Source organism: Rhynchophorus ferrugineus, unplaced genomic scaffold (assembly GCF_030347505.1).
Source record: "Rhynchophorus ferrugineus isolate W39M unplaced genomic scaffold, kcgeb_rfMv2 rfM1, whole genome shotgun sequence".
Classification (NCBI taxonomy): Eukaryota; Metazoa; Arthropoda; class Insecta; order Coleoptera; family Curculionidae; genus Rhynchophorus; species Rhynchophorus ferrugineus.
This window is the reverse complement of record NW_027472580.1, coordinates 41,112,615-41,126,918: the sequence shown is the minus strand read 5'-3', so window position 1 is coordinate 41,126,918 and position 14,304 is coordinate 41,112,615. Positions and strand designations below refer to the sequence as shown.

The window sequence follows — 14,304 nt, the reverse complement described above, 5'->3', positions numbered from 1 at the left end:
AAACGAATTTACAAATTGCAGCAGGCAATACATTAAACATCTTGATGACGTATGTATAAAAAACTTTGAACAGACAACATGTTTTAGATTACCACCATAATCAAAACTAAAGGCTAAGAAATTGCGTGAACTCATATTTTTGCCCAGGAAGATGTTCGTTGGTATTGAGTTGCGGTTTTTTGGCATGCAAAAGAAATTTTGTTCATGGATCTCCTCAACGCCATAAACTCAGATTATTATCAAGGTCAAAAGACTTGATTTACAAAAGAAAGTGTTCCAGATAACGCTAAAAAATCCATTGTTAAAATTAATGAATTAATGAATAATTAATGATGTACAAACTATTTGCACTTCCATCTTATTCGCCAAATTTAACTTTTTTGGCATCTGATTTCCTTATAAACAAATTTTTTTGTGAAAACAATTTTTTATCATGTGGGGTATATATATATATATATATATATATATATATATATATATATATATATATATTTAATTACTGCTTTCATCAACGATTTAATAAACATTAATCGTGCTGGATGACGATTGTTACACTCGAACAAGCAATTAAAATGTCAAAGAATCATGATTGATGGGAAGTCCATCATTAAAAAGTCTTTTTGCTTTTATAGATTGTATTGTTGAGCCACCGATAAAATATTCGATTATCGATAATTTATGATACGTCGGTGTACTATAGCATTTGATAAGATGGAGAAAAATAACTAATTTGAATGCCGCTTAATGGCCCGCATAGAGAGCTATAAATGAATGAAACTCTACGTATACCATATAATTATTACTTTAAGGTTAAAATTTACTACTAATTAATTAATAGCAAGAAAAAATAACCATTAATATGAACAGTAAGAAAACATATATGACAATATGTATATTCTTTAAATATTTTACTCAAATAACATTGAAATAAATTGTACAGTTTAATAATTGGGACCTTCATTGAAAGAAATTCTTGGGTTTAAATCTATTGCATATTTTATTAAGAATTTAAGGGTAATTGGTAATTTGTATAAGAGTCTTTCGACGTAGAAGGAAGTGGAATAATTTGGTGGTAGGATTTTCTTTACTCACAAAAAGACATATTCTGCAACGGGATGAAATGAAACTGTGTAGCAACCAAAGTGTTGTGAATTCATACTTACTTGCAGTTATGAAGAAAAGAAAATCATCAAAGTTGGTGCACGATCAGATGTACAATAAAAGTGTATTGTAAACTACGAGGAGAAAATATTTTTTTTATTAATTACATCTTACAATAGATATGGTTAGTACAATTTTAATTTACATATTAATTTATTACTACTCTTCTGTACTTGCACTAATACACAAGCAGGGCGAGTACGGGATTATATTAGTATGTATTTCCCAAGTTAAAATAAAACTAATCTACTTAAGCTTAAATCAAAGTTAGTTAAAAATACCCTTATACACTAAACAAATTCGTGAGGTTTTGTTCGTTTCAATCTTCTGATTTCCTGCGTATTGTCTATTGCGTGTGCAGTAGCAGTGTAAGCAATACTTCCACGTTGCTATAATTTTGTACAAATTTCTTTGAATTTAAGCCAAGTTGAGAATATCTTCTGACTAACCAGTACAGTTGCTTGACTTTGAGTCTAACCTGCTCTGATTTTGTCTAACATGATGTTTCCAGTTACTTACCATCGAGATATATTCCGAAGTAGATGACTGATTCTACTTGAGGAATCGGGTATCCTTCAAATGACATAATAAGGTTTTTGTCATTTGGCAGCAACGCAAAATTAACATGGATAGATTTGGAGTTATTTAGCTGTATTTTCCAGACTCTAGTCCATTTGTAGATCTTGTTGACCACTACTTGTACTTTCTACAGCTTTAGATAGACATACATATTTTGCCGTGATAACTGTGTCGTCGGCAAATGTTCCAAGTACTGTTTCTTTTGTTGTTGGGATATCAGACATATAAAGCAGATATAGGAGTAGTCCAAAGACACTACCCTGCGGAACCGAAATAGGTTTAAGCGTTTTATGATCTAAATTTTCTCTGGAAAGCATATGATCTATCAGTCGACGTAATTCCGCGGTAGCAATTTACTCATTTTATAGATTAATCCCAAATACCATACCCGGTCAGAAGCTTGTGAAACGTCCAGGAATATTGCAGGGCAGTATTTCTCTTCTTCGAATGCTTTTTCTATAACCGCCGATAACCGATCTTTTTCTATTCAAATGTTTTAAAAATGTAAGTTAATAATACAAACGTAGCGAAACGAGCGATCGAACTATATATTCGCCCAAATTAAAGATGTACAGACACATGCTCTATTAGGCTTTTAGACAGATGCACATAATGGATAAAAATCATCGGCTAATATATGACTTGAATGAAACAGCTATGAAACGGGCATTTTCTAAACTAAATAAGTGATAAATATTTGCCTAAAAGATCCTGATTCAGAATAGCATCAAGAGCTATGGAATTGAAACTGCCGTGAATAGTGGACCTAAAAAATTTACAATTTTTTTTTTATTTACATGTCCATAATTTAAAGTGACTGATAAAACCATTCTGCGGTAATATGTTTTAGTTTATATTACATGATATCGTTATCTCAGACATCATTTAAATAAAAACTAAGCGAACATTATCCATTTATTATAATTAATCTTAAACTAATAGCCACCTCTTTCGAACGCTTATCTTGCGACTTGGACACTATTACAGTCTGACGTCTGTAGCATTAGGTTTTCTAAATGGGATGCTTCAAGCAAATTCTACATATTTCTCTCTGAGAGCATAATAGAAATGAAGCTTAAAGAAATTTACAAGAAATAAGGCACGAGAATCAGTGTATAGTTTAGGAACAAATTTAGTAACGTATATCATAATTGTATGGACAACGAATTGAATATATAGCGCACAACTCCAAAATAGACATGGATCAAGATCATAGAAAGAAAACTGAAAATAGGAGATAAACATTTTTCACGGCCAGAACTGCTGTGGCTGATTGCCAACTGTAGCGAGATTTAGTGAAGAATGTTCGAAATGTGAAGAAGTCCTGTGGCTTTTCGAACAAAGATAAGTATGGAAACCGTACTTGATGTTAATATATTTAAATATGATCTCTATATAAAAATGATGTTTTTCTTTTCGTTTTTTTTTTTCATATTTGCAATACAACTGTCTCATAGAATATTACATATTATTTTGACTTTTCAACACCAGTTACACAACAAAGTATATGCGCTTGCCAGAGGAGCGGTTATCTATTAGGTTACCTAATTTCTCCAAATCCGATCGCCAGCTTAAGAAGCTCCCACATAAGCAACTTGCTGAACAATGTAACAAGTAAACTCTAACCTGAGACTGCAGCACTTCTTTCTTCGTGGAAACATGCGCTTATCGCAGTCATTCCCAAAAAAGGAGCCAATTTCTCTCCCTCAAACCATTAGCCTTCTATTCTTCTAGCTTTATCTCCAAACTCGCTGAGAGAGCAATTCTCTATGCTCTCAATGACTTCACAAAGGCAAACAATCTAATCCCAAATGAGCAGTTCGGGTTCCGCGCAAAACACTCAGTGATTCATCAGGACCATCATTTGGCCGCAAAAATTAATCGCGCCTTTAATCGACGTGAAAGGCCTGGAGAGGTCCCTTTGGACCAAAGCCTTTGACAAGGTTTGGCATGAAGGCCTAGTGGTAAAATACGTTCGGTTGGGTCTACCCGAAGATCTCCTTATCAGGACAATCGCTTCAGGTTAAAATTAAGGATATTCTCTCCAGTTGGAAATCTATCGATACAGGAGTTACACAAGATAGGTCTTACATAACACAAGGTATAGTATGTCCCTCTAGCACCTGCGCTCTTTAACCTCTTTCTTTCAGACATCCCGAGAAGATCCCAAGTTGAAGCAGCGTTCTACGCAGACAATACTGCCTACTTCACTTCTTCGAGAATAGCAGTACGTATCCAAGACAGACTTCAAAAGTAGCTTAATGAGACGATACAGTGGTTAAAACTCTGGAGGTTGCAAGTCAACCCTCAGAAAACCGAGGCCATCTTCTTCCATAAGAAGCGTTTTGCTTGATTCCATGGTCGGACCATGTCACTTATTTCGGTCTTCTCTTCGACCGAAAGTTTAGGTGGAATCTTCAGCTTCAGAGGTTCTTTCAGAAAGGTCAAGGTAATCAACTTATTGTTCCTGCTCATCAATCGGGCCAGTAGACTCCCGATCTCCATCAAGACTCTCTTCTATAAGATGCTGATTCGATCAGTTGTGTTATACGGCTCCAGCGTTTATTTCAAATACGCAAGATACGTTTCAGCAAGATAAGTGGAATAATCAATGTCCAGTATTGGCTCCTTGGGAACAACCAAATTCATCGTGAATTAGATGTCTCCCAGGTCTCAGATTTTATATCCGAGCTCTTCTCGAGATATTCCTCCACTCTTCGTCCATCAAACAACAAATGTGTTACCTAGTTGGCCAATATTTTATTATTCTATCGTAGAAGAGGTTCCCCAAGCGCCAGCTATATTTTGATGAGGACCGTTAGAGAGCGAAACAAAAAACTGTCAAAGGTATGAAGATTATCTAGAGAAGTTTTACACATTAATTATTTTGATCACGAGACCTTATTATTATAAGTACACCTCCACTGTGTAGATAAAGCTGAAGGTTTCAACTTATTTATGACATTTTTAAACCTCTGTTGAAATGAAAATATATTTGAATTTAAATGAAGAAAATAGATTAAATTCTGGATGGACAAGTGGCAAAGGATGAAGTTCGGAATTATTTACCTATGTACGTAGGAATCTATAATAAGAGTCACAATTTCATCTTTGCGGTAAATAATTCAATTTCACCAATAATTTAAATAAATCTCTCAGATAAACTACAAATCCATAAGAACTACTACACTATTCTTGCTCACTTCTCTTTCTAGTTTTAGTTGTTGCCTAACATATCTACTTAATTGGGGGCATTTTTCAAAATCGATGAAGTTTCGCGTGTTTGATATTGACCTGTATTGTACTTTTGAGGCATATTCAACCATTATTACAGATATTTGTATTTCTGCCATCTCAATATATGTTTGTAATAGCAAACTCAAAGCTTGACTTGCTAGAGATTGACTTTTCAATACCAATTACAAAACAAAGTATATGCGCTTGCGCAAGGCTTGCCAGAAGCCACATCACATCACATTTTCATCGTTGAGTACCGATCACAAATTTATTTAATGGGATAAATTATAGTAGGCGTAACCAGAGTGATGATGGCACCCTTTTGATATGATTTGAAATATTCCACCAAATCAATCAGCTTCTTCAAATAAGGCTTCGGGACATAAAACTTAAGAAATATAATGAGCATTTTACATAAAAAATGAGGTGGAACAGATGCTTCTTTTGATATCATAGTGATAAGAAAGTTATATTCAAATAATAATACGACTCGAACACCTGTAGTTAAAAATTTGAATATGTATTGTATAAAGAAAATAATTAGATGCCACTAGCATACCGTTTATAGAGCTGGTTTAATTATACTGAATTCAATATTTTCTTATAAACAGAAATACTATTGTAGCTACTTTGAGGCATGTCGAATTTTACATCATGTAATAACGGTCTACAAAATACCCAGAAATATAATCCCAGATGTTCAACACGGGCGGGGTGCCAGCAGCGCCAACTAGAACCCGATAACTAATAGCTGGCGGCAACCCCGAGACGTTTATCTGGGATGTTATTGAAGGGTATTTCTATTCATTGAATACTCGACTATCGTTTGGTTTAGACGTGCCAACATCGATTGCCCAATCCTCGTCTCCAGGTAACACCGCTACCATCCGATAAATAACGGTCACATAATGTAAACACCACTGTTTCATTTCGTTTTACCTCCATTCACCGAGCCACATCACCTACCCTAAAGTGGTGACCCCGACGTGATCTTTCGCAAAATTGGGTTTGGACTCGTGAACGGAGGGTACGTGCAACATGGTGTATTTTACGTGGCCGTTATATTTTTTGTTTCAAAATTTTCAATATTTTTAATTCGATTCGTTTTCGATTTTACCTTCAATATTCCTTTTCATTTCATTATTTCCAATTCATTTTTTAAAATTTTTTGTCAAAATTTTCTTTCACAATCTTTTGAACTCATAGATATTCTTACATCACTGCTTAATCATCAGCGTCTCGGCTAAACATTTCTTTCGGCGCTATGTTTAAATCATAATGTCTTCCTTCGCTCGCCGTCTCCGTCATAATGGCAGACATTTTGATTTGAAAGGCTTTGGGCAGCTTCGGTCGGATACCGTCGTTATTTGTTTTTTCTGAATTACCGTAACGTATGTGACTACGGATTAGTCACAGAGCAGCTCCAAAAGCTAAGTACCGATTGCAGTCACCGTAGACTCGTCATGTCTTCGCCGAGGAACCAGAATTGCTAACGTCTCGTCGTCGAAGAAAATAAGGTACCACGTCGTCGAACAATCGATCCTCCCACAGCGTCGATTACGGGAGCCCTGTCCGAAAAATAGCGTGTTCTCAACGTCGTCGATGGGCCACATTCAAGTGCCAAAGCGACGATGAAGCAATGGTATCAGTGGGACCGGAAGATATCAACAGCCGTACTAGATCGCAACCGTACCAACCACAACCGTTTCGAATTATCATATTTTTCGAAGCCCTTTTCATGCAGCACATTTTGTTTGGTATATATTTTTTTTTTGTATTTGATATTTTTTCATACTTTTTTGTATTTTTGTTGCTTGGAGTAATTGTATGTAAAATTCTGGCAGGGGAGTATTGTAGCGACCTTGAGGCATGTCGAATTTTACATCGTTTAATAATGGTCTACAAAATACCCAGAAATATAATCCCAGATATTGAAAACGGGCGGGGTGCCAGCAGCGCCAACTAGAACCCGATAACGAATAGCTGGCGGCAACCCCGAGACGTTTATCTGGGATGTTAATGAAGGGTATTGCGATTCATTCAGTGCTCAACTATCGTTTGGTTTAGACGTGCCACCATCGACTGCCCAAGCCTCGTCTCCAGGTAACACCGCTGCCATCCGTTTTTTTCTAATTGTATTTTTCACATTTTTTTATATAGCCAATAAATAACGATCACATAACGTAAACACCACTGTTTCATTTCGTTTTACCTCCATTCACCGAGCCACATCATTTACCCCATCATTTATATATACTATTGTTCTTCAAATGATGGAGCTTATGCTGTATATAGTAATAAATAAACATAAAATGCTAAATAAGATCTAATTTTTAAGATGAATTAATGATTTTAATATTATTTTTTCTACATCTATGCATATATATATTCAATGTATAATATTAAAATGAATTTTAAACTAAAAAATAAGGTACAAAGAAGTTTACTTTTACATATTTACCTGCATGATATAAGCGTTGGATTGAAATAAATGTTGTTGTCGTCCATATCCCATTCGTCGAACCATATGGGTGTAACTGTAGATTTAATGACTTGAACTTGTCCGTCAGTCGTAATAATTTGGCAGTATACAGTTTGGTTCCATGAACCTGCAAAAAAAGCAGATAATATATCTGGCATGATGAACCCACTTGAACATACTATTGCTGTCTAGAATACAAATAATATAATTGGCACTAATAGTGACTCTTCAATGACCTGATTATGAATGTTAATAGTGATATTGTATACATAACTTGACGAACAGATGGTATCGTGTAACGTGTTTGTTATTTGAATATGTTTTAAATTAAATATCATCAATTTAAGAAACTAGTTATTAAGAATTATGATTTTTTGCAAGGCACGCAACATTTTACTAGAGAAATTAGTTATTAAAATATTCAATTATTAATAAGTAAAAAAGTTTAATTAATTAAATAGTTTCATTTTGACAGTACATTCACCTGTAGTTGGTGTGAAAAAAGTTTACCAAAAGAAATGCAGCAATAATATATAAATAAATTAATTTTTATATCAATTTTGTTTTATTACTTCCTTTTTCAATAATGTTTTAACTATATTTGTATAAAACTAAGCTGTTATTAAAATAATAGTATTTTAAATTATTAATTTAAAAGGTGAAAAAAATCTTTACAAGTCGGTCTTGAAATACATCTAATTGGTGTCTATTGGTATATATTTAAGTTATTGATTTTTTTAGAAGATTTTTTTTCTAATAATCCTAAAATAATATAAAAGTCTAATATATCATTTAGCACATTGAAAAAAAAACTGCTTTTCAAAAAAGGTAATTCATATGATAATGTAAATCAACTATACTAATACCACCAACTAAAATGACTCCTTTTTGAAGTCATTCCTTAAAAACAATTTAAATAATTGTTATACACAATCGAAGAATTATATGTAACCAAACTAATTTGAAAATTTATTCGTTTTATACATATATGCAAAAGGTCAATCATATATCCCACATTATATTGTTTTAGGTGTAGTTTAATAACCATATTTCACTCTCCTAGAGAGAAATATATCCTTAAGTTTGGGCATTTTTTACTTTAAAAAATTAACAGGTCAATTGAAATCCCCGGCCTACCATAGCAAAACACATTTTTTTGGCAAAATTAATTTTTTTTATTCAACCTAATTCCCTTCAAGGGTGATACACTGGTTATAGCGGCCTTCCAACTTTTCGATACCATTTTTGTAGTACAATTTGTCCTTTACTTCAGAATAGGCCTCAGTTTTGGCGATCATCTCTTCATTCGACGAACATTTCTTTCCAGCGAGCATTCTTTTGAGATCTGAGAACAGGAAATAGTCGCTAGGGACCAGATCTGGAGAATACGGTGGATGAGGAAGCAATTCAAAGCCCAATTCATGGATTTTTGCCATTATTTTCACTGACTTGTGACATGGTGCATTGTCTGGGTGAAGCAGCACTTTCTTTTTCTTCAAATGCGGCAGATTTTCGGCGATTTCGTCCTTCAAGCGGTCCAATAAGGTTAGGAAATAGTCGCTGTTTATGGTGTTTCCTTTTTTAAGGTAGTCAATGAAAGTTATTCCATGCGAATTCCAAGATATTGACGCCATAACCTTGCCAGCCGACTGAACTGAGCGGGTTCATCGTGTGCAGTCCACTCGGTTGACTGTCGAGTGGATTTCGGAGTGAAATAATGGAGCCATGTTTCATCCATTGTCACACATCGACACAAGAACTCAGGTTTATTATGCTTGATCATCTTCAAATACTGCTCCGAATCATCAACTCGTCGTTGTTTTTGGTCAAAAGTGAGCTCGCGCGGCACCCGATTTGCACAGAGCTTTCTCATACCCAAATATTCGTGAATTATATGATGTACACATTCAGTTGATATCTTTAGAGTGTCTGCTATTTTATTCAATTTCAATTTAGGCCATTCAAAATCATTTTGTGGATTTTTTAAATATTTTCTTCTGTACCAACCTCTTTTGGGTGTCCACTGCGTTCACCGTCTTCGTTGCTCATTTCACCACGTCTAAACTTAGCATACCAATCCTTGATGGTTGATTTTCCTGGGGCAGTGTCCTAAAATTCGGCATCAAGCCAAATTTTTGCTTTAACTGTATTTCTTCCCTTTAAAAAGCAATATTTTATAAACACGCGAAATTCCTTAACATACAACTTCCTTTAACATAGTCCTTGACAATAACAAAATTTGCTTCACTCAAAATGCTATAATTCACAAACTAATGATCCGACAGCTGTTAAGGATTAGGGCTAACTAAAAAACATATGGATTTAATTCTAGTAGCGCCATCTATGTGTCAGGCCGAGGACTTTTCAATTAACCTGTAACAATAGTACAAGAGCAGAACTTTCCATTCTAGCTGCAACAGCGTATCCTTCACAAATCCTGTAACGTGAAGATGTCTTTACAATTCAATTCTTGTCGGTAGATATTTCAACATTTCATTTGCTTCGAGCTATTATGGTCGGCCAGGTCGTTCTTTGTCCAAGGATTCTCTTCCAAGTGAACTTATTATTTGATGGATGTAGTCCCACTGGTGCACATAATTCTTAAACATGACATTTTTTCACACATAACTATACTAGTTTAAAGTATTTTTATGCTGCAAGCGTCATCGCAAGTTTCTAAGAGTGTTTCTAAATATGTTAAAAATATGTAATTTTAAGTATTCTATAATCAGCATCGGCATTTCAAACATGTTTTTATAATTAAAAGTATATGCATCAAACATGCAGGTGTTTTATTTAAAAATATTAACAATTTATTTAATGTATTTTAATATAATGAATTACGGGTCATAGCTATTCAAATAATGACAGATGTTTAGTATATTAGATAATGATTAGAGAAAAATAATCTCTCCTTAAATAAGCTTAACTATCACACATAAAAAAGATTAAGTCATTAACTAATTAATTTTGAATACAAAATTTGAATAACTTATAACATTTCGTTGACACAGAAATCATGCATAACTGTTAACATAAGAAAATATTTGTTCTTGATTTATGTTAATATTACGACAGCGTCGTTAAATAAAAAGGAATATTTGCCAAATGTGAGCAATATGGAAAAACATTAATTATATATGCAATATTTCTCTTATTTATTAATGCCGATTCGTTTGTTTTGCGGTATTTTCGAAATATAATGTATAAATTAAAGTTGGTTTTTAAAGGCAAAGACTTATCAGCCGAGACAGCAAAGGCTTCAAATTATTACTTCAGTCTTCTTCCACTTTCTTCTCTAACACTGGTTCGAAGTACTTGAATTTCTACTTTTACTTTCACCTAAGATTTACAATAGCAGCCTACCATGTCATTACTTTTCGTATCATATATAATACGTTTTCTGAAAAACAACTATGGAAGCTTAAGCAACAATTATTGAGTATAGAACAAGCCATTTAACTACGCCACCAAACAAAATATTATTTAGTATATTATATAGTGCAGTATTTATCTGGCCATATCAGAAAGAAAAAGAAAAATAACATGATATGTAGATATGTTCAATTGGCACATGTGTCTACAGTGTTTTTTAAAAGTGCGGATCTGATACCCACAACTAAATTAGAACAACAAAACATAGTTACAGCTAAATAGTTTCTAACTTAAATAGTCTATGTTCAGAAATGTGAATCAAAGGGAACACTTGGTATGGTTGTTACGCCTTATTTTGATGTATTGAAGTAATTACGGATTGACAGCAGTATCATCTCATTATTGAAAAATTATTAGTGAAAATATTTTTCAAGAGAATCGTATAAATGAAGATGATGAATGTCCTACTGCGTCCAATTATATGAATCAGGATTTTAACTCATATCGTCATTTAGATGTTTTTTTAAAGATAATCAACTTCAGTGTGTTGAAGTATGTGCAGCTTGGCACTTGTAACACGCGAATGATGAACAAATATGATTTTAAAATAATTGAAAAACGAGTTCCTATACTGAATTATTGACAGTGATTGCTTTCTGATGAGAAAGACTGTTATAACAAAAGAATGATGCTATAAATGTCGACTTCATTCAAGAATATTTTAATTTTGTCACGGATGAAATATAATTAACTTAGGACTTGCTATTACATATTTAAATAATATCGACCTGCAGAATATATAAAAAAATACCCAAAACAACTAAAAACACTAAAAAATAGTTATTATATTTTGAATAAAAATGATAAAAGTGTTATTCAGATTATTTGCCAGCTGTCAGAATAAATTATAATACAAAAGGTAACGCCTGATGAGTGGGATGCTCCTTCCAATTTTTCCATTACCCATTTTAAGGTTTGCTACATAGGTTCTCATGGATGTTCAACAAGAAGGCCAGCATTTTCATATTTCGGTTAAAGCGCGTTTGGTCGAATGTATCGGGACCATAAGATTCCAACAACGGTCAATAATTATAGTGTTATAGTTCTTTTCTTTGAATTAACTGTGTAAAATAATACTTAAATAGTGTTTTATTGGTTTGTAATTGGATATCTTCAAAGCTAAAAAATTACTATTTAATCTCCAGCAAGATTTATTTTACATCTAATACAAATCCGTCAAATATTCGCATCACACTCACTATATATAATATTATTTTAGATATTTGCATATAAATTAAATACATTAAACAAATTTATGAAGACATTGTTCTCTTTGCTATCTAATAATCTTAATTGCTGAAAAAGTAAAAGTATACCTCAGAGGTATAATTAACAAAATGTAAAACATATTAATTTTTTCTATTCCCACTTGCGATACAGGATGAAGCTTAAATAAAATAAATCTTGAAATGAATCACAATAATGATTACATCATAATAAATGGCACAAGGAAATTAAAAAAAAAACAGTCGTGTATTAAATTTTGGCAGGAAGATTTTTTTTAATAACACAATTAATTTGTTACGTAATTTCATTTACATCCGATACATGAAGGTCCTATTTTTAGATTAAGTTATTATTGTAATTGTGCAGGCAGTTCTATGGTACAGTATATTTGGTCGAATAAAATGAATAGAGCAGTATTAATTAAGCCGGCTTGGTTGGCGCAGTGGTAAAAGAGACAGGACGGCCTACCTGTTGTTGCGACAGTCACGCAATTGTATCCTGCTGTGGCATGGTCGTAAAATTTATGTTTGTGATTGTCATGTGTGTGTGAGGCAAGAGTGTAAAATCCGAAAATGAAAATGATCCCAGTCACGTCAATAACCAGGCTGAGTAAGACCGGATGTGGAATGATTTCTAAGTTGGTCACTCGCCAGTCTGTAGGCTTAATGCCGAGGACCGTGGTTACATTAAACGTAGGTCCAGTCTGAATAAACCCATATTTGGTAAAAGAAGACTTTAAAATACATATATTAAAAAAAAACATTAATTAAAATGTTTTATTTCATATCACTATGACGGTATAACGACTTGTTGTTTCAGACGGAGACAATAACTAGTTATATGATTTGTACCTAAGTAGAAATCAAAACAGCGAAATAAAATAGAAATGTATAAGATTGGAATAAAGTAATTTCGATTTTTGCTGATAAATATGTTCTTTTTCATTTGTGTGGAAATAAAATCGAGCTTCTTTCGGTTTCCAGTCTTGTATAAATAATTCAAAACCGTTTATTGTTCGATCATTAGTTCCCTAGCAATGTCGTGAAATTAAATATGACTTAAACTATAACAAATTCCAATACTTCGGAGCATTCAGTCAAGCACTCGCTAGCATAAGCAGCAATTTTCAATGCGTCTGCACTGTATATTTTTCTTTTTTTGGAAGCAAAAAAAAATATGATGAAAATGAAGTTATGGAACGTCCATTTTCAAAGGGCAACAAATTTTGACTGAGTAAAATAGTGACCGAGTGAGAATGACAATTTCTTGATCATTTCATGACTGCTAATATTCAAACACGCTATACCACGATTTCCTTGAATAAATATTACTAAAAATATGTGGCTTGCTATCATTAATGAATTACTATCATTTGGCCATCTATAATGAAAAATTTTAATTGCTTTTTCGACAATTAAATTCCAACTTATTAATTTCACAGTACCATTATGTATACATATTATTTATAGAGAATTATATATTATGTAAAACGAGATGTTTGTGGTAAATTGGGTGATATGATGAGGGAGGTGATAAAAAGGCGACATATCAATGTAAACAACTGTTAAATCACTTAATCTGATGTTGAGTGGTTGAGTTGAACATTTTTGGCATGTCTACATAAAATAACAGTTAATAATTTCTATATTTATTATTTTCATTATTTTATTTAGAGAAATTCGGAATCGAAGATTACCAAACATTTAGAAACGCATGATGATGCTACTCCGTCATATGGCAATTGTCGGTTTTATTTTCAACCATTTAATTATAATATAATATAAGAAAGCTCATGAATAATTTTCAGACACCTCAGCAGTTAATGAGTCAACTGTTTCCATAAAGATTCAAAAGTAGGGAAAATGGCTACACCACAATTTAAGATCTCATGCCACAATTTCAAAAACCAAAATTAATTAAAACCGAATTAAAATGTTAATGCAGATGTCTATAAACATCATCAATTAAACAAATTGAACAATATTGTTGTAAAAAGACCAGCAATAGCGTGTAGCAGAAACAGTCAACCCCTTGCATGATATCGTCATACTTTACAAGAGTCGTGAGGATGATTGAACCGATACCACATCAGCACCAGTCTATTGACATGTTATTGCTATGTTATTGGAAACATTGAAAAAATTATTGAACATTATTGCAAATATTTTCAATAATATATATTG

At 33.1% G+C, this 14,304-nt stretch overlaps 1 protein-coding gene across 1 annotated transcript in view; it reads right to left on the bottom strand.

Annotated features, from left to right (window-relative positions):
• Positions 1 to 14,304, bottom strand: part of LOC143197261 (uncharacterized) — a 35,958-nt gene that overhangs the window by 5,721 nt on the left and 15,933 nt on the right. The window contains exon 2 of the mRNA XM_076405570.1: positions 7,439 to 7,586. Within this exon, the coding sequence (XP_076261685.1) occupies positions 7,439 to 7,586 (148 nt within the window). The remainder of the gene's footprint in view (positions 1 to 7,438; positions 7,587 to 14,304) is intronic.